This window comes from Nerophis ophidion, linkage group LG09 (genome assembly GCF_033978795.1).
Source record: "Nerophis ophidion isolate RoL-2023_Sa linkage group LG09, RoL_Noph_v1.0, whole genome shotgun sequence".
In the NCBI taxonomy this organism is placed as follows: Eukaryota; Metazoa; Chordata; class Actinopteri; order Syngnathiformes; family Syngnathidae; genus Nerophis; species Nerophis ophidion.
In genome coordinates, this window is record NC_084619.1 from 24,758,960 (window position 1) to 24,786,670 (window position 27,711).

Consider the following 27,711-nt stretch of genomic DNA (forward strand, 5'->3'; position numbering starts at 1 on the left):
GTGAGCACCAGCCATCCGCCCGCTGTCCTGTGCCGCTTCCTAGCCGCTGGTGCCGTGCCGCCCCGAGAGCGGTCGTCCCTACGGCGCTGATCATGCTCTGCTGGTGCGCGGCTCCGGAAGTGAGCCTCGTTGCTCCTCCGCTCCTCTGCTCGTGACTGCCGGCTGTAAACGCCCCGACGCAGGCTTTGCTAAGCCGGACTGCTCCGCCTCCTCCTCAGTCGGCCGAGAGAGCAGCTCATGGAGGCCCCGGTGGAGGAGAGAGAACTGCAACCGATGGCCGACTCGTCCCTGCTGCCCACTCTCACGCCAGCCGTGCCCCCTTACGTGACCTTGGGTCTGACGGTGGTCTACAGCGCCTTCTACTCGCTGCTTTTCATCTTCATCTACGTCCAGCTCTGGTTGGTGCTGCGGTATCGGCACAAGCGCTTCAGCTATCAGACCGTGTTCCTGTTCCTGTGCCTGCTGTGGTCGGCCCTGAGAACGGTGCTCTTCTCCTTCTACTTCAAGAACTTTGTCACAGCCAACACTTTGGGGCCCTTTCCCTTCTGGCTGCTCTACTGCTTCCCCGTGTGCCTGCAGTTCTTCACGCTCAGCCTCATGAACCTCTACTTTGCACAGGTGAGGCCACGGGATGACGTCGCACACCTGCACAGTGGTCTGCAGAGATGCACTGCAAACTATAACAATGCAAAACCCTTTTGTCCCTAATAATGTGCTATTATGATTAATGATCAACAAAAAAAAGCTTTTGCTGACACAGCATTTCCATTTCATACATCTTAGGGCAGTGTTTTTCAACCACTGTGCCGCGGCACACTAGTGTTCCGTGAGATACAGTCTGGTGTGCCGTGGGAGATTATCTAGTTTCACCCATTTGGGTTAAAAATATCGTTTGCAAAGCAGTAATTATAGTCTGCAAATGCTGTGTTGTTGTTGAGTGTCTGTGCTGTCTAGAGCGGGAGGCAGTGTGCAGGTAAAAATGTGTCTAATGCCATCCACTTTCTACTGCTTATTCCGTTTTGGGGTCACGGGGGGCGCTGGCGCCTATCACAGCTACAGTCGGGCGGAAGACGGGGTACACCCTGGACAAGTCGCCACCTCATCGCAGGGCCAACACAGATAGACAGACAACATTCACACTCACATTCACTCACTAGGGCCAATTTAGTGTTGCCAATCAACCTATCCCCAGGTGCATGTCTTTGGAGGTGGGAGGAAGCTTGAGTACCCGGAGGGAAAACCAAAATAAACAGAAGGTGAGTGCCGCTAAGAAAAGGCATTGAAGCTTAGGGAAGGCTATGCAGAACAAAACTAAAACTGAACTGGCTACAAAGTCAACAAAAACAGAATACTGGACGACAGCAAAGACTTACTGTGGAGCAAAGACGGCGTCCACAATGTACATCTGCAAATGACATGACGATCAACAATGTCTACGCAAAGAAGGATAAAAACAACTGAAATATTCTGGATTGCTAAAACAAAGTAGAAATATCGCTCAAAGAAAGACATGAAACTGCTACAGGTAAATACCACAAAAAGAGAAAACGCCACCAAAATAGGAGCGCAAAACAAAAAATAAAACACTACACACAGGAAAAGAGCAAAAAAGTGAAAATAAGTCAAGGTGTGATGTGACAGGTGGTGACAGCACACCTACTTTGAGACAAGAGCTACAGTGATGCATGCTTGCTTATGCTTTAAAGTCATACCCAACAATCGCGACGACGACTTTTTACTGTCAACTGAGTTTCGTTTTTTAGTGATTTCTGTTGGTGGTGTGCCTCCGTATTTTTCCAACGCAAAAAATGTGCTTTGGCTCAAAAAAGGTTGAAAAACACTGTCTTAGGGCAGTGGTTCTTAACATTGTTGGAGGTACCGAACCCCACCAGTTTCATATGCGCATTCACCGAATCCTCCTTTTTTACAAATTCAAGACAAAGTTATATGTTTTTGGTAACAATTAAGTATGGGGAACGTATTCCAAGTAAGAAAGACTTAATTTAGAGTTACTTGGTTAGGGTTAGTGTTCGGGTTCGGGTTAGAGGGTTAGGGCCAGGGTTGGAGGGTTAGTGTTTTAATAAGCCCATGCTGAATAAGGCATTAATAAGTACTTAAAGGCCTACTGAAATGAGCTTTTCATATTTAAACGGGGATAGCAGGTCCATTCTATGTGTCATACTTGATCATTTCGGGATATTGCCATATTTTTGCTGAAAGGATTTAGTAGAGAACATCCACGATAAAGTTTGCAACTTTCGGTGCAAAGAGAAAAGCCCTGCCTCTACCGGAAGTCGCAGACAATGACGTCACATGTTTGATGGCTCCTCACATATTCACATTGTTTTTAATGGGAGCCTCCAACAAAAAGTGCTTTCGGACCGAGAAATCGGGACGGATTCCGATGTTTTTAGACACATTTACTAGGTTAATTCTTGGAAATCCCTTATCTTTCTATTTTATTGCTAGTGTTTTAGTGAGTTAAATAGTACCTGATAGTCGGAAGGGTGTCTCCACGGGTGTCTTGACGCGCAGTGTCTCTGGGGAGTCGACAGCAGCTATGCTGGCGGCTGAGCACAAGCTCAGCTTTTCTCCGGTAAGAACTGACTTTTTAACCACAATTTTCTCACCGAAACCTGCTGGTTGACAGGTGGTCGGGATCCATGTTCTTTTGACCGCGCTCTGATCCATAGGAAAGTTTCACCTCCAGGAATTTTAAACAAGGAATCACCGTGTGTTTGTGTGGCTAAAGGCTATTGCTTCCCAACTCCATCTTTCTACTGTGACTTCTCCAATATTAATTGAACAAATTGCAAAAGATTCAGCAACACAGATGTCCAAAAAACTGTGTAATTATGCCGTTAAAGCAGACGACATTTAGCTGTGTGTGTGCGCAGCGCTCATACTTCCTAAAAACCCGTGACGTCTTACGTTCACGTCATCATTACACGACGTTTCGAAGACGAAACTCCCCGAAAATTTAAAATTGTCATTTAGTAAACTAAAAGGCCGTATTGGCAAGTGTTGCAATGTTAATATTTCATCATTGATATATAAACTATCAGACTGCGTGGTGGGTAGTAGTGGGTTTCAGTAGGCCTTTAATAATGACTAGTTAAGAGCCAATATGTTACTAATTAGCATGTTAATAAACAACTAATTAATGGTGAATATGTTCCCCATACTAAAGTGTTACCATGTTTTTTTTCACTGGCGCACAAAATGAACCGTGCATAAACATCACCTTGTTCAAACAACAAAGCCAACACAGTGCATAAACCCACAACCAATCACACACCTGCAAAAATCAGTCAGCTGTTGCCGTATCCGTAATACGCCGATAGGGAGAAGTTTGTATTCACGTGATGAGTCGGGTGTGTTTCGACATCCGCCGAACCCCTGAGCCCGACTCACCGAACCTCTAGGGTTCCATCAAACCCAGGTTAAGAACCACTGTCTTAGGGGCTTCTGCCCGATTGTCGCTGGGATAGGGAATAAGCGGTAGAAAATGGATGGATGGACATCTTAGGGGCTGACTGAGTGTCTTCTTAGATAATTCCCATATTTTTTTTTTTTTTTTTTTGAAGACAAAGTATTTCCTTTTAACATTTTCTCAAGCACAGTTGTAGCAATAAAACATCGGTAGAAGAGGACACAAAAGTGAATACTAGCGACTTATCTTTTTTTTTTCTCTGCTTTATGAGAGCATGCGTGTCTACAGCTTGTGTTCACTACTGTGAGTGTGAAACAGACCTACAATATAATTACTGTTATTGCATAGGAAAACTGAAAGTATTTATTCCACACACACTTTGATTTTAATTTGAACTATGACATTTGTCATTTTGCAACTTTCTGTAAAGCACTTGGAATTACCTTGTGTGCAAATTGTGCAACATGCATAAACTTTTCTTGCCTATTAAGCGCCATCAGGTACAACACAGGTGTGTCTGCTCCATGTAAGGACTGAAAAGTTTGTAGCAAACATGTCAACTTGTACAGGAAATGTACAGAATATTTTTTTCGCACGTTCTGACTCAGTTTTTCTCCCCTCACATTTTTACCATGCAGACCTTTTTGTCCCTAATAGCGTGCTATTATGATTAATGATCAACAAAAAAAGCTTTTGCTGACACAGCATTTCCATTTCATACATTTTAGGGGCTTCCACCCGAATGTCGCTGGGATAGTGAATAAGCTGTAGGAAATGGATGGATGGACATCTTAGGGGCTTACATAATTCCCATATTAAATAATGCAGCTGTTACATATATTGTAATATTGTAATATTGTACATGGTAATTGGGATTTGTTATACATCATATAATAATAAAATATATCAGTATATGTTATATACTGTATATATATCAGTGTTTTTCAACCACTGTTCCGTGAGATACAGTCTGGTGTGCCGTGGGAAATTATGTAGTTTCACCTATTTGGGTTAAAAGTAGAGATGTCCGATAATGGCTTTTTTGCGATATTGTCCGATATCAACCGATACCGATATATACAGTTGTAGAATTAACACATCATCATGCCTAATTTTGTTGTGATGCACCACTGTATGCATTAAACAATGTAACAAGGTTTTCCAAAATAAATCGTATTCGATATTCCGATATTGTCCAATATCAACCGATACCGACATATACAGTTGTGGAATTAACGCATCATCATGCCTAATTTTGTTGTGATGCATTAAACAATGTAACAAAGTTTTTCAAAATAAATCAACTCAAATTATGGAAAAAAACGCCATCATGGCACTGCCATATTTATTATTGAAGTCACAAAGAGCATTATTTTTTTTAACATGCCTCAAAACAGCGGCTTGGAATTTGTGACATGCTCTCCCTGAGAGAGACTATGAGGAGGTTGAGGTGGGCGGAGTTGAAGTGGGGAATGGGGGGGGGGTGTATTTTGTAGCCCCGGAAGAGTTAGTGCTGCAAGGGGTTCTGGGTATTTATTCTGTGGTGTTTTTATGTTGCGTTACGGTGCGGATGTTCTCACAAAATGTGTTTGTCATTCTTGTTTGGTGTGGGTTCACAGTGTGACGCATATTTGTCACAGTGTTAAAGTTGTTTATATAGCCACCCTCAGTGTGATCTGTATGGCTGTTGACCAAGTATGCTTTGCATTCACTTGTGTGTGTGAAAAGCCGTAGATATCATGTGATTGGGCTGGCATGCAAAGGCAGTGCCTTTAAGGTGTATTGGCGCTCTGAACTTCTCCCTACATCCATGTACACAGCGGCGTTTTAAAAGTCATAAATTTAACTTTTTGAAACGAATACCGATAATTTCGAAACCGGTACAGATAATTTCCCATATAAAATTTTAAAGTATTTATCGGTCGATGATATCGGCAGTGTACATCTCCAGTTAAAAGTATTTTTTGCAAAACAGTAATTATAATCCACAAATAATGTCCTGTTGTTGAGTGTCGGTGCTGTCTGGAGCTCGGCAGAGTAACCGTGTTATTCTCCTCAATATCAGGAGGTGGAAAGCCGGTAGCTAATTGCTTTGTAGATGTCGGGAACACATCGTGTGACATGACACTGATTTGTCGCGATCACAATATGCAGGCGACAGCGGGAGGCAGCGTGCAGGTAAAAAGGTGTCTAATGCTTAAAAACGAAATGAAACAAAAGGTGAGTGCACCTACGAAAAAGCATTGAAGCTTAGGGATGGCTGTGCAGAATGAAACTAAAACTAAACTGGCGACAAAGTAAACAAAAACAGAATGCTGGACAACAGCAAGGACTTACAGCGTGTGGAGCAGAGACGGCGTCCACAATGTACATCCATACATGACTTACAATCAACAATGTCCCCACAAAAAAAGATAGCAACAACTTAAATATTCTTGATTGCTAAAACAGAGCCGGTGCGGGGAATAGTGCTCAAAGGAAGACATGAAACTGCAACAGGAAAATACCCAAAAACAGGAAAAGCCACCAAAATAGGAGCGCAAGACAAGAACTAAAACACTATGCACGGGAGCACAATCAAAAAAACTCCAAATAAGTCACGTAATGATGTCACAGGTGGTGACAGTACACCTACTTTAAGACAAGAGCTATAGTGATGCATGGTTGGCTATGGTTTAAATTAATATCCAACAATTGCGACAACGACTCTTTATTGTCTACTGAGTTTAATTTCTTAATGATTTCTGCTGGTGGTGTGCGTCTGGATTTTTTCAATGAAAAAAATGCGCCTTGGCTCAAAAATGGTTGAAAAACACTGGTATATATAATATGTAAATATTACATATATGTTATATTTTATATTGTAACTATGGTACATTTTTAGTATACTTAATAGCTGCATTATCCTTTCCATCCTTACCCTTTCCATCCTTTGAAACTGAGCTACTGTGTAGAACTATTTCCCTGTGGATCAATAAAGGTTGTCTAAGCCTAATAGCATCTCCGGCCACGAATGAAGCATTATTCTTAGCGACCGGTAGAAAAAGTACCCTGGATCCTGAAAGCGTAGCAAAGCTTCCTGTTTTGTGTTTTTCAGACCACATATGAAGAAGTGAAAGTGCTTATAACACGATGACACATGTACAGTATTGTGTGTGACGCGCTCTTTCTCGTGACAGGTTGTGTTCAAGGCCAAGTCCAAATATGCACCTGAGCTCCTGAGGTACCGGTAAGACCACCGAAGGGGGAAACTGTTCTATGACTAAGGGGTGTCCAAAGTGCAGCCCCGGGGGTCATTTGCGGCCCGCAGCCCATTCTAAAAATACTGTCACAAAAAAAAAAAACACATAAAAAGTGGAATTAAAGAGCACATAGGTGAAGAGAAAAGGTTGCAATGTTGACACTAAAAACTAGGGATGCACAATTTTTCAAGCCATAATCTCTAGAACAGGAATGTCAAACTGGTTTTCATGGAGGGCCACATGGCAGTTATGGCTGCCATCACAGGGCCGCGATGATTTTGCCTCTGGATTTCATTATTAATTATATAAATTGTTTTAAGTAGACCGTTGATCTTACAGTAAAAACTTAACATTTACAACATTTTACTTTAAAACATAGTGGGGTTTTTTTTACAACATTTTACGGTAATTGGATTAACAGTACCACTGACTTTTTGTTGGGGGGGAGGGTGTTACATTTACATTGGTTTTAACAACATTATATTGTTAATGGATTAACAGTGCAAGTTCTTTTTTTATTTTGGCAACTCAACTGCCAGTTTTTCTAATGTAAAATCAAACGTACCGTTTTTCCATTTACAGTAATACACCGTTAAAAACAACAACCGTAGATTTTACGGTCAAAAACTGGCAACTCAGTTAACATAATTTTTAATGCAAAACGTAGTTAGTAGTAGTTTTTTCAATTTACAGTAATATGCTGTAAAGAACAACGTACAACGTATTGTCATTTATATTCATTTGATGGGTAGTTTGCTGTAATGTCAAGTATTTTTATTAAGACAAAAACATGTTTAAAAAGTATGATAATATACTGTAAAATTTGTTGCAATATTGGATACTATTAAAGTTTAAAAGGTTCGCCATTTAGAGCAGTACATATATTTTTTTCTGTCAAAATGAAAAAAGTATATTACATTTAGTGAGAAAATATTAAGTACTTTATTGACACATAACATTTCCAGGTGTTTGCGGGCCTGATAAAATGATGTCACGGGCCAGATCTGGCCCCCGAGCCTTGAGTTTGATACCTGTGCTCTTGAATGATTTGATAACTGATTAACTTATTCATATGTAGTATTTTTTAAATGTAGTTTGTACACAACTTTTTTGCTACTGGCTTTGGGGCATCTTTGTAGGCTTTTAAAACACCATTGTAGCAAGCATTTCAGGCATCTGATAAGGTTTGATGTGATGAAGCATGATATTTTTGTTCCTCCTCGCGGAATGTTTGCAGAACGTTTGGTGCAAATACCACGCAAAATCTCTTCCTCTAAAACAGTGAAGTAGTCTCTAAAGTTGACGCCATACAATGAGCTCAGGGGAAGTTTACAACACAGTAGTAGAAACGGGGCAGGTGATTTGTTCATCCCATGCCTCATTGGAGATTTTTTCTTTTATAATAGTCATACAGCCCTCTTAATAACTCAAAGCTGATATGCAGGATGTTTTTTTCTTAAAGAAATCTATAAATGTATTGGCTCTGAAAATGAAACATTTAAAAATGGCCCTCACATCCTTTAACATTTTCAGTGGGGGGAAAATGTTTGGCCCCCCTGCTGTAACTGAATAACCTATAATAAGTATGTACCTATTCATAAAGTAATATTAACTTTTTTTGTGCCGAAATACGAAGTATATAATGCAAGATAATTAGATCATTAAGACCTGAAAGTATTATTTGAAAAATTCTCCATGAATACATGAATTTGTAAAATGTAATATGGACACAATTTTCAATAAGATTGAGGCTGTCTAATAATCACAAGGTTTTTACATTATTAATATTACTCTACTCATTATTTGTTGTTGTTACCATTACGTAGTATTGCGGACTATTTATTGCCTACTATTAATGTGTAGGTTTTTCCCAAAAAATGTGTTTATACATGAAAAAATATAATTAATAAGACCATAATCATTTTATAGATGATAAAGACAATAAAGCTGGATAGCTGATTCATGAATAAGGGGTTTGGAATACATTAGTTTCACCTCTACCCACTCCTTTTTGGATATTAAAAACCTTATCATTAATTACAGTTTTAGTTTTTTTATGTGTTTTCATTGTGACATATTTGTTTCTAAATAAATCCTTTACTGAATTGTTAGATAGTTTTGTTTCTTATGTAATTGTGACATTTTCCTAGCTTCTTCATCCTCAGTTACTAATAACAATATATTTGCTAATTTACCCGTATCTTTTTTTTATTATCTACATATTTTGGTTGTATTAACATGTTCAAAATCAAGTGCTACTTCTAATATTAAAAAAGTGAAAATATTAAGACATTCATGTCATCAATGTTTATTATTTAATGACATACTATTTGATGGACTTTTTATTCAGTTTTTTATGATCTAAGTAGTATTTTACGTTAGGTCAGGGAAAAACACAGAGGCTATTTCATCCCTACAAGCCTGTTTCGCAGGTTTCCCTGCTCTTCAGAAGATTTTATTGTGTGTGTGTGTGTGTGTGTGTGTGTGTGTGTGTGTGTGTGTGTGTGTGTGTGTGTGTGTGTGTGTGTGTATGTATGTGTATATATATATATATATATGGGTTGGGTTGTACTTGTATAGCGCTTTTCTACCTTCAAGGTACTCAAAGCGCTTTGACACTAGTTCTACATTTACCCATTCACACACTGATGGAGGGAGCTGCCATGCAAGGCGCCAACCAGCACCCATCAGGAGCAAGGGTGAAGTGTCTTGCTCAGGACACAACGGACGTGACGAGGTTGGTTCTAGGTGGGATTTGAACCAGTGACCCTCGGGTTGCGCACGGCCACTCTTCCACTGCGCCACGCCGTCCCTACATATATGTGTATATATGTGTATGTATGTATATATATATATATGTATATATGTGTGTATATATATATATATATATATATATATATATATATATATATATATATATATATATGTATGTCTATATGTCTTGATTGGATTATCCAGAGAATAGCGCTCGATACCGTGGTAGAGCGCAATATGTAGGTGTGGGAAAAAATCACAAGACTACTTCATCTCTACAGATCTGTTTCATGAGGGGTTCCCTCAATCATCAGGAGATTTTAATGGAAGCATTCACATACAGTGGTTTATATCGAGCACAGAGTGGGTGGGTACAAGCAGGCGTAGGGTGTGGTGATTGGCTCATGTGTTACCTAGGAGGTGTTTCCGTCTATGGCGGCATGTTGAAATGATCTCACTGCGCTTGTTGAGAGATGATAGATCTGGATGATATATAATAAACAGTTTCTCTTTCAAGCATTGGTTGCATCTTTTATTACCACTGTTGTAAGGTGTGCTGGATGCAAGAATTTGCCATGTTATTGAATATTCAACATTATTGTCTTTGAGGTTCCAAATGTGTTTGCTGAGTTCTGTAGAATTCTGCAAAGTCTGGTTTCTAAAGGAGGCGTTGTGATTATTCCATCTTGTTTTGAACGCTCCTTCGGTTAATCCTACGTATGTGTCGGATGTGTTAATGTCCTTGCGTATTACCTTTGCTTGGTAAACGACTGATGTCTGTAAGCGCCTTCCGTTGAGAGGGCAATCAGGTTTCTTGCGACAGTTACATTCATTATTGGTTTCAGAGTCGTTTAGTCTGGGGGTAGGCAGTCCAGTCGAGGAAGTTGACGGTTTGCTTGTTGGCTTCAATCGTGATCCGTAGGCCGTTTTCTTTGAACACAACAGTACACCATGGCAAAAAAAGAACAATTCAACATTTGACGTTACTATGGGGAGTTTTGACGGCGCAGAAACGTGCGAACTCGTTGGGAGTTTCCTCCTCTCCCAGCTTGCTAGCCTCAACCTGAACCTTGGTATTTACCGTGATGATGGACTGGCAGTGTGCCGCGCCTCGCCAAGGAGCAGCGAGAACACCAAGAAGCGCATATGCCAAATCTTCAAAGAAAACGGCCTACGGATCACGATTGAAGCCAACAAGCAAACCGTCAACTTCCTCGACGTCACTTTCAACCTGAGAAATAACAGCTACCAACCATTCACGAAACCCAACACAACACTCCAATACGTGCACCACGACAGCAACCACCCACCCACCACCACGAAAAGAATACCTACCGGAATTAATAAAAGACTATCGATGCTGTCATCCAGCAAAGCTGAATTCGACCAAGCAACCCCCCCATACCAGAAAGCACTTGATGAAAGCGGATACAACTTCACCCTCACCTATGAACCCACCCCAGGAAACCAACCAAAAAAGAGCAGAAAACGAAACAACATCATCTGGTACAATCCGCCATTCAGCAAAGACGTCTCAACCAACATCGGCCGCAAGTTCCTCACTCTGATCGACAAACACTTCCCCAAAGGCAACACCCTAAGAAAAATATTCAACAAAAACAACATTAAATTGAGCTACAGCTGTATGAATAACATGCAACAAATCATTTCAAACCACAACAAAGCAATTGCAAAAGGACTGCCTACCCCCAGACTAAACGACTCTGAAACCAATAATGAATGTAACTGTCGCAAGAAACCTGATTGCCCTCTCAACGGAAGGTGCTTACAGACATCAGTCGTTTACCAAGCAAAGGTAATACGCAAGGACATTAACACATCCGACACGTACGTAGGATTAACCGAAGGAGCGTTCAAAACAAGATGGAATAATCACAACGCCTCCTTTAGAAACCAGACTTTGCAGAATTCTACAGAACTCAGCAAACACATTTGGAACCTCAAAGACAATAATGTTGAATATTCAATAACATGGCAAATTCTTGCATCCAGCACACCTTACAACAGTGGTAATAAAAGATGCAACCTATGCTTGAAAGAGAAACTGTTTATTATATATCATCCAGATCTATCATCTCTCAACAAGCGCAGTGAAATCATTTCAACATGCCGCCATAGACGGAAACACCTCCTAGGTAACACATGAGCCAATCACTACACCCTACGCCTGCTTGTACCCACCCACTCTGTGCTCCATATAAACCACTGCATGTGAATGCTTCCATTAAAATCTCCTGATGATTGAGGGAACCCCTCATGAAACAGATCTGTAGAGATGAAGTAGTCTTGTGATTTTTTCCCACACCTACATATATATATATATATATATATACAGTGGGGCAAAAAAGTATTTAGTCAGCCACCGATTGTGCAAGTTCTCCATCTTAAAATGATGACAGAGGTCTCTAATTTTCATCATAGGTACACTTCAACTGTGAGAGACAGAATGCGAAAAAAAAATCCAGGATTTCACATTGTAGGAATTTTAAATAATTTATTTGTAAATTATGGTGGAAAATAAGTATTTGGTCAACCATTCAAAGCTCTCACTGATGGAAGGAGGTTTTTGGCTCAAAATCTCACAGTACATGGCCCCATTCATTCTTTCCTTAACACGGATCAATCGTCCTGTCCCATTAGCAGAAAAACAGCCCCAAAGCATGATGTTTCCACCCCCACGCTTCACAGTAGGTATGGTGTTCTTGGGATGCAACTCAGTATTTTTCTTCCTCCAATAACGACGAGTTGAGTTTATACCAAAAAGTTCTATTTTCGTTTCATCTGACCACATGACATTCTCCCAATCCTCTGCTGTATCATCCATGTATCCATTTTGGTATAAACTCAACTTGTCGTGTTTAAAACATCATGCTTTGCGGCTGTTTTTCTGCTAAGGGGACATGACGACTGATCCGTGTTAAGGAAAGAATGAATGGGGCCATGTATCGTGAAATCTTTGAGCCAAAACCTCCTTCCATCAGTGAGAGCTTTGAATTGTTGACCAAATACTTATTTTCCACCATAATTAACAAATAAATTATTTAAAATTCCTACAATTTGAATTCCTGGATTTTTTTTTCACATTCTGTCTCTCACAGTTGAAGTGTACCTATGATGAAAATTTGAGACCTCTGTCATCATTTTAAGTGGGAGAACTTGCACAATCGGTGGCTGACTAAATACATTTTTGCCCTACTGTGTATATATATATATATATATATATATATATATATATATATATATATATATATATATATATACTGTATATATATATTTACTGTATATATATATATATTTACTGTGTATATATATGATATATAAAATCCCCCGAAGAGCGGGAAAACCTGTGAAACAGGCTTAGAAAACCTAATGGAATATGACATGGGATAATCCTCATTGTTTGAACCGCAATGTAAACAAACAGTCACACAAAGAATTAACTCCACCAGTGGAGCTTACTTTTCTTTTTTTTAAATGTGTTTTTATGTGATGATAACAGTAGCATTAGCAACATAGCAACAAAGCCTATTGCGTTGTAGGAAAGTAGATGCCACACAAGTAGCGTGCTACTGAAAGTGTAATATCTAATGATTAACATGAAAATGGTAGTTTGACCCAAGGACAGGCCATCGATTCCTTTTAATGGTATATTAATAAAAGTAAAGTTAACTTACTCAAATCAGTGATTGACTATTGAGAATTAAAAATGTCATTATTCGACACAAAGCAGAAATAAAATAACTATTGAGCATCTTAATTGTGTGTATGAACGTCTTGTGACCGTTGTGACTGAAGCTGAAGACAACTAACCACGACACACTGTCCCTCACAGGCTGCCACTGTACCTGCTCTTCCTGTCCATGAGCCTGCTCTTTTTAGCCGTCAACCTGGTGTGCGCCATGCTAGTGAGGACGTCCTCTGCGGACGCCCGCACGGTGGTGCTGGTGAGGGTGGCCATCAACGACACCCTCTTCGTCCTGTGCGCCGTGTCGCTCTCGCTGTGTCTCTACAAGATTGCCAAGATGTCCCTGGCCAACATTTATCTGGAATCCAAGGTGAGAAATGAGATGGTTGTTGGTCAGAAAAAAAAAACATGCGATAACATGTTTTTAATCACAGGGGACCTCAGTGTGCCAGGTGACGGCTGTAGGGGCCACAGTCATCCTCCTGTACACATCCAGGGCCTGCTATAATCTGGTCGTCCTGGGACTCTCGAACAAGGGTATCAACTCCTTTGACTACGACTGGTACAACGTTTCTGACCAGGTACTCCCTAAAATGTCATGATATGGTCTTACCTTGTGTGGCAGCTGGCATCTGTATCATTATTTTATTTTTGGATGCGTCTACTAACCCATTAGAGGTGTCTGATAAAACAATGTGTAGTACATACCGTATTTTTCGGGATTATAAGGCGCTCTGGAGTATAAGTCGCACTGTATGGCGTCACATTAGTGCCAAAAATCCAAGCGCATAAAACCTGATATCGCGCGCTGATTCTCCACTTCGTGCGCGCGTGCGACACCCTTTTGCGCGCGTGTGGTGCCTTTGTGCGTGCGCGAGGTGTCTTTGTGCGCACACGCGGCGCCTCCAGGCAATGTTATCATGGACGCCCCTGCTTATTTCAGCAAGACAATGCCAAGCCACGTGTTACAACAGTGTGGTTTCGTATTAAAAGAGTGTGGGTACTTTCCTGGCCCGCCTGCAGTCCAGACATGTCTCCCATCGAAAATGTGTGGCGCATTATGAGGCGTAAAATACGACACTGGAGACCCAGGACTGTTGAACAACTAAAGCTCTAGATAAAAAAATTATGGGAAAGAATTCCACTTTCAAAGCTTCAACAATTAGTTTCCTCAGTTCCCAAACATTTATTGAGTGTTGTTAAAAGAAAAGGTGATGAAACACAGTGGTGAAGATGCCCTTTCCCAACTACTTTGGCACGTGTTGCAGCCATGAAATTCTAAGTTGATTATTATTTGCAAAAACAAATAAATGTTATGAGTTTGAACATCAAATATGTTGTCTTCGTAGCATATTCAACTGAATATGGGTTGAAAAGGAGTTGCAAATCATTGTATTCCGTTTATATTTACATCTAACACAATTTCCCAACTCATATGGACACGGGGTTTGTAGTTTGTCTGCCTTCTCACTTATAATAACAATATCACTATTATTTGGTTAATATTCAAGTCCATCCTTTCCATCTATCCATTTTCTACCACTTGTCCCCTTCGAGGTCGCTGGAGCCTATCCCAGCTGCATGTCACGGAATGTAAATGGAGTACTGACGTTTTTTCAATGGTTATTTATAAATTTTTATGGGGGAAACAGAGGACCTTCCATTGGCTACACAGTAAGCACACTTTTATTCACGTTTATTTAATATTTAGAATGCATTAAAAAGAAAACACATCCGTCGTCATGTCTTTCTTAACGATTGTGAACGATGGACCGCTCGTCGGGACCAGGATGGACCGCTCGCCTGTATCGATTGGGGACATCTCTACGCTGCTGATCCGCCTCCGCTTGGGATGGTTTCCTGTGGACTGGACTCTCACTGCTATCTTGGATCCGCTTGAACTGAACTCTCGCGGCTGTGTTGGAGTCACTATGGATTGAACTTTCACAGCATCATGTTAGACCCGCTCGACATCCATTGCTTTCGGTCCCCTAGAGGGGGGGGGGGTTGCCCACATTTGAGGTCCTCTCCAAGGTTTCTCATAGTCAGCATTGTCACTGGCGTCCCACTGGATGTGAATTCTCCCTGCCCACTGGGTGTGAGTTTTCCTTGCCCTTTTGTGGGTTCTTCCGAGGATGTTGTAGTCGTAATGATTTGTGCAGTCCTTTGAGACATTTGTGATTTGGGGCTATATAAATAAACATTGATTGATTGATTGATTGGCAAAATTCCAAAAAAAGTGCAGTCCCCTTTAAGTTTAACGTTTTAATTTGTGGTTTGTGCAGCCCTTTGAGACACTTGGGATTTAGGGCTATATAAGTAAACGATTGATTGATTTCAAAGCACAAAACTGTGGTTCATTCAAGAAACCCTTGATTAAAGTTCAAAACACAAGTGTCTCTAATTTTTAAAGGCAAGGGAGGCTTGTGATAATCCTACATGAATCAGAATGCATGAGTTAGCAGTGATCACTTTGTTAAAGGTGTGTTTGATATACTTTTAACCGTTATTTCCCATTTAAGTATTATCCTGATATTTGCATATCTTAAACACATCTTTGCTAGACGTGTTTCGAAAAGCACCAACTTAGCGAGTCTAAATAAAAGAAAGCAAATGTCAGCAAAACCTAAAAGAGCTTTTACCAAAGGCATCAATCATAAATGAATATTTCAGCACATACACAATGGTGACTATAGATATATTTTGATAAAGACGCGGAAAAACACGCTACTCGTAAACGGCGCGTGCAACAGCAACAAACATGGCTTATTTAGACGCAAAGTTAAATCATAAAATGCAACCTTACCCGAGCAAAAACAATGCATATTTATCCGGGAGAGTCTTGATATTAATTTCTTTGACCCAGCCACACACAAGTTTCCATCTGTTTTGTCGTGTAGAATGTTGTCTGGACCACAATAGTTTTATATGTCTGGGAACACCACCAACGTATAATCCTTGATATCACTTGACAAATCTTTTTCTGATTAAGTATAGGGATCTATTCTATTGCATAGTTAGATTTTTTTTTTGCTCCTATCTGCTTTTTGCTGGAAGATTTAAGCCTCTTTTGTACTCAGATAGTGTGCACTATCTTAGCTTGGTCGACCACCACTGGTTTTCACTACAGGGAAGAAGTCACATGTCGGAATACAAGCAATAAACGAGCATTGCTAGTCACAGCAGCAGTTTTATTACAACTTTCACAAGATAGGTTCACTTCTAAAAGAGAATCCTAGTTCTAATTTCCAAACATTTATTCAATCAACCAATCAATCGAGTTTTTTTTTTTGTAGCCCTGAATCACAAGTGTTTCAAAGGGCTGCACAAGCCACAACGACATCCTTGGTTCAGATCCCACATCAGGGCTAGGAAAAACTCAACCCAGTGCGATGACAATGAGAAACTTTGGAGAGGACCGCAGATGTGGGTCCCCCCGACCCCCTCTAGGGTGACCGGTCTAGCATGTGAAAGTCCAGTCCATAGTGGATCTAACATGATAGTGTGAAAGTCCAGTCCATAGTGGATCTAACATAATAGTGTGAGAGTCCAGTCCATAGTGGGGCCAGCAGGAGACCATCCTTAGCGGAGACAGGTCCGCAGCGCAGAGATGTCCCCAACCGATAAACAGGCTAGCAGTCAACCCCGGGTACCAAATTTGGACAGCCAGCACTTCATCCCTGGCCACCAATTCATATACATATATATAGATTTATTTATTCAAGGTAAATTGAGCAAATTGGCTATTTCTGGCAATTTATTTAAGTGTGTATCAAACTGGTAGCCCTTCGCATTAATCAGTACCCAAGAAGTAGCTCTTGGTTTCAAAAAGGTTGGTGACCCCTGGGCTAGAGTATACAAAAGAGTTTTAAGATGGGACTTAAATGCTTCTACTGAGGTAGCATCTCGAACTGTTACCGGGAGGGCATTCCAGAGTACTGGAGCCCGAATAAAAAAACGCTCTATAGCCCGCAGACTTTTGTTAGGCTCTGGGAATCACTAATAAACCGGAGTTCTTTGAACGTAGATTTCCTACCGGCAGTTAGTATACCATTGGATTATTTTCTATGGAATAGATTACTTTCTATGGAATAGAAAATAATCCAATGGTATACTAACTGGGCTTCACAGTGGAAGAGGGGTTAGTGCGTCTGCCTTACAATACGAAGGTCTTGAGTAGTCAGGGTTCAATCCCGGGCTCGGGATCTTTCAGTGTGGAGTTTGCATGTTCTTCCCGTGACTGCGTGGGTTCCCTTCGGGTACTCCGGCTTCCTCCCACCTCCAAAGACATGCACCTGGGGATAGGTTGATTGGCAACACTAAATTGGACCTAGTGTGTGAATGTTGTCTGTCTATCTGTGTTGGCCCTGCGATGAGATGGCGACTTGTCCAGGGTGTACACCGCCTTCCGCCGGATTGTAGCTGAGATAGGCACCAGCGCCCCCCACGACGCCAAAGGGAGTAAGTGGTAGAAAATGGATGGATGGATGGTATACTAACCTGATTTAAAGACTGTAGTTTTCCTCTGGAATCTGAAAAATATGTTTTGTAAATGCAACCCAACAGTTGACATGTAACAGAACGTGGCATCGTTCTGTTCTTATTTTGACGTTTAGGGCAGACAATAGATGTATGATGTATGCAAATATGATGTAATAGATAGGAATGTCTGATGCTGGATGTCAATAAAACTTAAATGAAAAAAAAGACATGTAACAGAAGGAGTGGAGGACAATGCCAAGGAACAAGCAGTTTTTTGGACATTTTAGGCATTTTTCATACAAAATGTTTAGATTATACTCAAAAATATTCCACCATCGACTTACCTCAGTCAGACATGACAGTTGACCGTGACCCATGTGTGGAATTTATCAAAACATAGGATGTAATGTTATGTTGATACACTATTAAATGTATAATAAAAACAATGGATCAGTACTCCAAAGTATACATTTAGTCAGGCTTTGTATTTTCTTTCAGGCAGATTTACAGTCCACTCTGGGTGACACCGGCTACGTCGTCTTCGGGGTGATCTTGTTCGTGTGGGAGCTGCTCCCCACTTCTCTGGTGGTGTTCTTCTTCAGAGTGCGCCAGCCCGACCTGGACAGGGTGAGTCGCCATGTCTCCGCTTCCCTTTTGGCCTCGCCGGACACGGCACGTAGATCGCAGTTAAAGGGGAACATTATCACAATTTCAGAAGGGTTAAAACCAATAAAAATCAGTTCCCAGTGGCTTATTTTATTTTTTGGAGTTTTTTTAAAAATTTTACCCATCACGCAATATCCCGAAAAACTGCTTTAAAGTGCCTGATTTTCACCATCGCTATAGCCACCCGTCCATTTTTATGTGACGTCACTGCGTGATGCCAAAACAAACAAACATGCCGGATAGAACAGAAAGATATAGCGACATTAGCTCGGATTAAGACTCGGATTTCAGCGGCTTAAGCGATTCAACAGATTACGCATGTATTGAAACGGATGGTTGGAGTGTGGAGGCAGATAGCGAAAACGAAATTGAAGAATAAACTGAAGCTATTGAGCCATATCACGACAAACAACGGCAACGAGGACGAATTCGGCGATCGCCTTATAACCAACGATTGCATCTTTTGACCACTGGTGCTACTTGAATCCGTCGATTGGTATGTGTTTGTTTGGCATTAAATGTGGGTGGAGGGAAAGGCTGGATGCAAATATAGCTACAAATGAGGCATAATGATGCAATATGTACATACAGCTAGCCTAAATAGCATGTTAGCATCGATTAGCTTGCAGTCCTGCCCTGAGCAAATATGTCTGATTAGCACATAAGTCAATAACATCAAGAAAACTCACCTTTGTGATTTTGTTGATTTTTATTGTTGGAAATGCATCTGCTTTGAGTGTCGCAGGATATCCACATATCTCTGCCATCTCTGTCGTAGCATCGCTATCGTCGGTAAAGTGTGCAGAACAAACGAGGGACTTTCGCATCTTTTGACCACCTGTGCAATTTGAATCCGTCGATTGGTATGTGTTTGTTTGGCATTAAATGTGGGTGGAGGGAAAGGCTGGATGCAAATATAGCTACAAATGAGGCATAATGATGCAATATGTACATACAGCTAGCCTAAATAGCATGTTAGCATCGATTAGCATGCCGTGACCGTTGATATGTCTGATTAGCACACTCCAAGTAAGACAACTTGAATCCGTCCCTGATCGTGTTGTTACACCCTCCGACAACACACAGACGAGGCATAATGTTTCCAAGGTACGGAAAACAGTCGAAAAAAGGGAAAATAACAGAGCTGATTTGACTTGTGTGTGTAATGTGTTTGAGAAAATGGCGGATTGCTTCCTGTTGTGACGTCACGGGTAAAAGGTCATCGCTCCGACAGCGAACAATTGAAAGGCGTTTCAATCGCTAAATTCACCCTTTTAGCGTTCGGAAATCGGTTAAAAAAACATATGGTCCTTTTTCTGCAACATCAAGGTATATATTGACGCTTACATAGGTCTGGTGATAATGTTCCCCTTTAAAGCAGATTACTTTTTGAAGTTGCTGACACTTTGCGAAGTAGTGGACATTTGAACTTTTCACACATGTTGTTCCACAGAGTGGATCGGTGCTTCCTGGCCATGTCTTCTCATCCAGGGCTTATTTCTTCGACAACCCTCGACGTTACGACAGCGACGATGACCTGGCGTGGAGCGTCATGCCTCAGAACATCCAAGCCAGGTAAAACACACATTGATTCGTTGCTACCTGTTCGCCCTCGCGTACAAACATTAAAACACACCTGGTCTGGCAGAGAATACGAAGACAAAGCAGAAATAATCAGTGTTGTCAACTTCCTGCACGCGAACAGGTTTAATCCAGCTTGCGGATCAGTTTGTTAAATGTTTAAAAATAAGTTGCATTTTTTTAAATGAAAGAAACTGCTGTTCTAAATGTGTCCACTGGATGTTGCAACAGCAACTCAATTGTAAACCACGTCACACATGACAGTGTTTAAAGATGACGTGTCAGCTGACTTTAAGTGCCCTCTGGGTTGGCTGCCGCAAGTCCAATCAGTGCAGGTGCAAGCAATCAGCCGCTCCTGTTGTGGTTAGCAGCAGTACCTAGTGCAATACCTTATTTCAATGTAAATTATCCACTCAAAGAATAAAATAACAAAATGGTAAGATGCAAAGACTTCAGACAAGCATTTGGTTAAATGCATGATGCACACCCTGAACTCCATTGTAAAAATGTGTGTTTCTACATTTGTTGTTTTTTTCTATTTTATTCCATGCTTGGATCTAGCATGTTCACATTGGGTAAGTGAAAAGTTATGCGTCACCGTGTGGCTTGCAAGGACCATTGATACATGACGCATCGTAGCAGGTTTGACACTCGTTTATTCTTTCAACAAACATCGTTGTGTCCCAGTCGGTCGCGCCAATTTCTAGCACCACCTCCTTTGCTGCTTTTCTCCACTCGCCTTTCGGTGGCCGTTGACTGCATCTTCCGCGGGGGCTCATTTCTCTTCTTCTGGTTGCTCTCGTCGTCTGTCGTCTGTTGTTTTTCTGTCTTCTGCCAGGATCGCTCCTCCTTCTCCCCTTTTAAACTGCAGTAGATGATGTAGGGATTGAGAGCAGGTGTGTGCTTTACGCACCTGACTCTGATGGCTGCAGCGTCGCTCCAAGCTTGCCCCGCCTCTCTGCTCCACAGCACACTCCGCCTCCTGGCCGCCATCTTGAGTAAGACCGCTGTTTGTCCGACCCCGCTGTCGGTTCGTCGGCTCCGTCTCTCCACATTATGTTACCTTGATTTTGACTATTGTAACTGTTTTTTTTTAATATTATAATTATAATATTTGAAGGATGATAATTGAATGTGTTGTGGCAGTTGCGGATTTCAGCAATGCGGCAGTAAGATGGAAACACTCAATTGCTTTTCCAAACACCTTTTTAACGGTTACCTGCCAACATCAGAATCCTAAACAGGAAGTACTTTAAGTTTAATGGCTTTGTAAATACACTGAGACAAAGTCTAAGTTCATTGTGTTCTTCATGGTCTTTTTGAAACTGCACCAATTTTTTCTCAGAATTTTCAACTAACTAGAAGTGTTTTGTCAAAAGGACTTTTTGGAATGTGTGCATTTTCAGGATGAGCTTGTTCTATTTTTGGCCAAAGTAAGACAAAAACATCTAATGTTGTCTTTACTTTTAAGTTTTATTACCATGATTTTACCAGTCCGGCCCTTACCGCGGGTCCTTATTAATGTCTGTAATGGCAACCCGTCCCGTTGTGACATTGCTGGGTTTATGAGCCGAGGAGCATGTTCGGCGGCACACAATCAGGGAGTACAAGCAAGCAGACACAGTGTGTGGACAGAAAAGGGAGAACGGATGCATTTTGGCTTAAAAACTAACAATAAAGGTTAAGTTATAACACTAAAACACTATCAGAAAGAGGTGCTTTAAGACGGTGGTCCCCACCCTTTTTGTAGCTGAGGACCGGTCAACGCTTGAAAATTTGTCCCACGGACCAGTAATGGGTGTGGGGGGGTTATTCATAAAGAAATACAATCATGTGTGCCTACGGACTGTATCCCTGCAGACTGTATTGATCCATATTGATATATAATGTATATATTGTGTTTTTTATGTTGATTTAATAATTAAAAAAATATATATATCTTTTTTTTTTATTTTATTTCTTGTGCGGCCCGGTACCAATCGGTCCGCGGACCAGTACACAACCTACCAATCTCAGGGCGAACACTCTAACCACAATGCCACTGAGTAGGTGAACAAATGCCATGGGTGGATCTACACCTGACATCCACTGTAATGATACCAAGTACAATAGCGTATATAAAGTTAAAGTTAAAGTACCAAGTCCATATACAATGATTACATCGATATTTTTTATCGTCACAAAAACTTTTACTTTTTTTCGTTCATAAATTCAGGAAATATGTCCCTGGACACATGAGGACTTGGAATATGACCAATGAATGGTCCATCCATCCATCCATCCATTTTCTACGGCTTGTTTCTTTTGGGGTCACGGGCAATGAATGATCCATTAACTACTAAATTTGTGGTATCATCCATAAGTAATGTAAAGTGTCCAACAAACAGAAGAATAAGTGATTATTACATTTTAACGGAAGTGTAGATTGAAGAAGATATTAACAGTAAATCAACAAGTGGACTAATAATCAATTTTTACGGCTTGTCCTTAATAATTTTGACAAAATAATAGAATGGAAAATGACACAATATGTTACTGCATACATCAGCAGACTACTTGGGAGCCTTTTTTTTCCTTACTAACCACAAACATTTTTTTTTTTCCAAGGAGATTGTCAGCATAATTTGGTGTAAAAAGTTCAAACAAAAAAATTCAGATACACAAATTCAGTGTCAAAAAAAGCTTTCGGAATAAAGAGACAAATGAGCCTCCATAAACACCTGTCAGAGTCTCCTCACTCATCTTTGCACTGACTTTTCAGACAAGCATCGTCACTAAGATAAAGCAGCATGTACGCTCAACATAATATGCGTCATCAATTTGCATATTTACATGAATTTGACAGCCAGTAAGGAAAAAGCTTGCACACCCCTGGTTGACGCATCCTTTTGTTTGTTTCAGTTTGGTTGCCGACAGTTACGAGTGGGGAAGCCAGAGCAGCAGCATCAGCGCTTACATCGGAGGGGACGACGTTTACCACCTCCCACTTCCCACCGAGGAGCTCAGCCATTACTGATCAGAGGTCACTGGACTCTCGTTTTCTTGACCCCTGATGTTTTTGCACTGTTGTTATTCTAATGAAGCACACTGGACTGGACATATTGGGATGAGTTCCAGACAAGAACTAACACAAATGCCAGTATATAAAGAACCACTGATTTGCACACTCCATGTACAGATGCGGGCCCAATATGACTGCTCTAAAGTTTTCTTTTTTTATGTGATTAATATATTTCCTGAACTGTTGCATTGAGCATTGTATTCCTATTTCATGTACGTGTTTTTTTTTCCTTACAGATTAGTCGTTTAATCCATTAAAACACTTTTTATTATGTGTTTTTGGAATTTTAACATCACTGCCTAAATCATGGGTGTCAAACTCATTTTAGATCGGAGGCCACACGAAGAAAAATCTACTCCCAAGTGGGCCTGACTGGTAAAATCACAGCACGATAATTTAAAATTAAAGACAATTTCAAATTGTTGTCTTGGTTTTAAAATATAGAACAAGCACATTCTGAAAATGTACAAATTGTGTTGCTGTTTTTTTTACACTTACATGTTGCGGTTAATAGTATTCTTATCTTTCTGAAATTGTGATAATGTTCTCCTTTAATTTTCAATCTATCAAGATAAAAAAATAATATAAAATTAAATTACAGGTTATTATTTATGTAGTTTGCTCATTTTCCTTGAACATCATGTGGTTAATTTTTTTTTAAATGTATGTAGTATAATCTGCAGATACAAATAATTGCTATTGCGACATCTAGTGGACACATTTGAATCAGCAGCTTCTTTCATTAAAAAATGTTGGCAAATTTTTATACTCGGCATACTCATCCCGCGGGCTGGATAAAACCTGTACGTTTGACACCCCTGGTCTAAACAAAATGTAGACGGAAGACTTTTTTGTATGCAATGACAACCAGTGGTCAATACATGAATTGATTAACGTGGACCCCGACTTAAACAAGTTGAAAAACGTATTCGGGTATTATCATTTAGTGGTCAATTGTACGGAATATGTACTGTACTGTGCAATCTACTAATAAAAGTCTCAATCATTCGATACATTAGGTACAATATATGATCTAAGAGGAAAGAATAAGGCCATTAGGACTCTGCCTGAGTCTCATTTTTACAACACTGCGAATTTAAAACCTTTTAAAATGTATTTTTCGAGTATTAAAGCCATATACTGCACATATACCTTGTTACTACAGTTATACATTGGAGGCACTATTTTTTTTTATACTGGTCCAAAATGCTACTGAGGCAGAATGTACCTGAAAAATGTAAACATTGACGAGCTGGAGCCTCTGCGATGAAGTGGCGACTTGTCCAGGGTGTATGCCGCCTTCCGCCCGATTGTAGCTGAGATAGGCACCAGCGCCCCCGACCACCCCAAAGGAAATAAGTGGTAGAAAATGGATGGATTGATGGAGTTGGAGCCTATCCCAGCTGCCTCTAAGGGCACAAACAACCATTCACACAAATGCAAGTCTTTCAGCATGCATGCAACACTACTCTCCTCCAGCAGAGGGCAGCATCCAACCAGATTTGGTGCAATGAGGATGAAGCGTGCCATCCTCCCATCACCAGTCATAGACAACAGTGGCTGTTAGAGGTAAATAATGCTGACATGCACATCTACACCCTTGTTGAATGAATTGAAACTAACACCAACCTGGTTCTTGTCAGAAAAAAATATGTCTTTAATTCATTTGATTTCTCCTTATTGCAAACCTGAGCACATGTGCACAGCAGTAGCATGGACACAGATTCCATTGTGAAAAGCATAATGCATGTAGGTTATGCAGAACACTGTACCTTTAAGGAACTCACTGAGAGATTAGCTTGACCCCTGTGATTTATTATGAAAGTTGTATGGTGCAAATGTTCCTAAAAAACAGAGGGCAGGGGGGAAGTAAAAAAAAAACACAGTCGTCCCTTTCGGTACAATGCCATGACATCCACAGTCCGTTGGGTTGTCAAGGCTGACCGAGTGTGGCCATGATTGGCTGGGTAGGCTTGTTTTTGTGTCCTTAAGAAACATCCATCTTCCCGCTGCCTCATGTAAAACACACATGCTCTCTATAGGCCACTTTCTGGGGACAGAGCACTTATTGGCTGCGTGCAGCGCACGGACGCAGGCTTCCCACTAGGTGGGATCTGATGGCTTGCCGAGATCAACCTTTACTCCTTTCTCTCCTGCACCTGCATGCACAGGGAGGGGAAAAAACCCCAACATGTTTGTTCCCAACTTGCACACAGTCAACAAAACCATGAGCGAAGACTTAAAATCAAACCCTACCTGTTAAATACTTTTCTTTCGCTCTGGCTCGCTCATCTGCATCGAAATACCACACGGTGATGGCATACCTGCAGAGACAGAATAAGAGCAGTGAGTCAGTGCTCAAACAATGCCTGGGTGCGTGCAGTGTAGCTCGGGATGTGAATCGCCATCACAAGAACACGATACCACCTCATGACATCGACAACGGCACAATACTTGTATAGCAACTACATTTTGAAACCATTCACTCCAATAAGGAATTAGACAGAATTCCAAACCTTTGTTTTGTTGGTTATAACGTGATAACAAGCATAAAACCCAGCAATACTTGTAGCCCCTGTAACTACTTGAGCAATATTCAAATTTGTAGTATCGCTTCAAACTAATGTAAAGTATCTAAAAAACTGTAAAATAGGTGTTTATTACATTTTAACAGAAGTGCAGATAGAACAATGCTAGAAAAAGTAACCAGAGAGTAACTTTTATATATATATATATATATATATATATATATATATATATATATATATATATATATATACATATATATATACACACGCACACACACACAAAATGTATATATATATATATATACACACACATATATATAATAATATAAATATACATATACACACACACATACATATACACATAATATAGATATATATACATGCATACATACATATACATGCATGTACACATATATATATATATATATATATATATATATATATATATATATATATATATATATATATATATATATATACACACACACACAAACCCCATTTCCATATGAGTTGGGAAATTGTGTCAGATGTAAATATAAACGGAATAGATACAATGATTTGCAAATCCTTTTCAACCCATATTCAGTTGAATGCACTACAAAGACAAGATATTTAAAGTTCAAACTCATAAACTTTTTTTTTTTTTTGCAAATATTAATTAATTTAAAATTTCATGGCTGCAACATGTGCCAAAGTAGTTGGGAAAGGGCATGTTCACCACAGTGTTACATCACCTTTTCTTTTAACAACACTCAATAAACGTTTGGGAACTGACTAAACTAATTGTTGAAGCTTTGAAAGTGGAATTCTTTCTCATTCTTGTTTTATGTAGAGCTTTAGTCGTTCAACAGTCCGGGGTCTCCGCTGTCGTATTTTACGCTTCATAATGTGCCGCACATTTTCGATGGTTACATTGTAAAATCCCTAAATTCTGTTCAACAGCTTGTTGAGAAATGTTGTTCTAATTTGCTTTCAAATTGGTGACCCTCACCCCATCCTTGTTTGTGAATTACTTATCATTTGATGGAAGCTGCTTTTATAGCCAATCATAGCACCCACCTGTTCCCAATTAGCCTGCACACCTGTGGGATGTTCCAAATAAGTGTTTGATGAGGACTATATTCTATTGTACAATATATCTTATCCGACAGTCTGTTTTGTTGTGCTGTTTTGGGCAACCAAGCACCATCCATCCATTTTCTATATCTTGTCCCTCTCGGGGTCACCACCAGGGGTGCTGGAGCCTATCCCAGCTGCATTCGGGCGGAAGGCGGGGTACACCCTGGACAAGTTTCCATCTCGTCACAAGGCCATTCCAGATAGACAACATTCACACTCACATTCACACTCTAGTGCCAATTTAGTGTTGCCAATCAACCTATCCCCAATTAAATTGTTAGCTCCGTCACAGAACCAATTAAACTCATAAATTGTATTTCTAGGTAGATTATATCTACTGAGTAGGAATATGACAATTTAATTGTAGCAGTTTGACTTTTTGAGTTTACGCACTTGCATAATAGTGTTTTAAGAACCCCATTAGCTGCTGCAAAAGCAGCCGCTATTCTTACTGGGGTCTAAAATTAGAAAAACGCTTTTATACATTTAGAAAATTAAAACCTCTAAAGGCTTAGTGGCCACATGCGTGGACAGCACCTTTTAGCTCTTATTTCCAAAAACGTGTACACTACTGAAATGGGGTCTTATGGCCGCTTATGTGGACACTAATAATGCCATCTGGTGGTGTCAGAAGAGCATAACATACAATGGAATTGTGGAAAAAAAAAAAGTGGAAAAATAAGAATTAGCACAAAAAAAGGGATAAGTGGTAGGAAATGGATGGATGGATTGACGTCACTAAACATGAAGTACACTTGGATTAAGTACATCATGTCAAAAGATGATTCTTAGTTTTTATCCTAATTAGGGTCCAATAAGCCCAAATAGCAAAGAGACATTAAAAAAAAAAGCATGTAAACAGCCTGGGTCTTAAGAGGTTAAGGCAAAAGGAAATGCGCACATTGATACAGGACAAATAACAGCACATTCAAAACTAAACAACAGCTCTACATTATTTACATACAATCATCACACTAGTACTGGATCATTTAGCAGCCTTAAATATACAAATGTAAAACTGTTAAGTATCTTTGATCCAATTTGATCATAAGTAAATACATTCTCTGAGTAGGACACGGTTTATGAATACTAAAGGGCATAATAATACTTGGTAGACCACAATTCTTGTTCATGATATA

The 27,711-nt window shown here is 40.2% G+C and overlaps 2 protein-coding genes across 4 annotated transcripts in view; one reads left to right on the plus strand and one right to left on the minus strand.

Moving 5' to 3' along the window:
• On the plus strand, positions 1–23,198 carry gpr137ba (G protein-coupled receptor 137Ba). 2 transcript variants are annotated; one of them, XM_061910646.1, is made up of 7 exons: positions 1–618; positions 6,613–6,662; positions 13,283–13,505; positions 13,570–13,716; positions 18,116–18,244; positions 19,737–19,858; positions 22,766–23,198. In XM_061910646.1, exons 1-7 carry the CDS (start codon positions 238–240, stop codon positions 22,878–22,880), a joined length of 1,167 nt encoding a protein of 388 aa, XP_061766630.1. In that variant the 5' UTR covers positions 1–237; the 3' UTR covers positions 22,881–23,198. The 2 variants fall into 2 exon arrangements, with proteins under 2 accessions (XP_061766630.1, XP_061766631.1); XM_061910647.1 differs by having other exon boundaries at positions 6,613–6,656.
• Positions 23,199–24,558: 1,360 nt separating this feature from the next.
• egln1a (egl-9 family hypoxia-inducible factor 1a) overlaps positions 24,559–27,711 on the minus strand; it is an 86,082-nt gene continuing 82,929 nt past the window's right edge. For both annotated transcript variants that reach the window (XM_061910650.1, XM_061910648.1), the window contains 2 exons: positions 25,182–25,249; positions 24,559–25,084 (listed from right to left, as the gene is read on the minus strand). In XM_061910650.1, the coding sequence (XP_061766634.1) occupies positions 25,029–25,084; positions 25,182–25,249 (124 nt within the window). In that variant the 3' untranslated portion in view covers positions 24,559–25,028. The remainder of the gene's footprint in view (positions 25,085–25,181; positions 25,250–27,711) is intronic.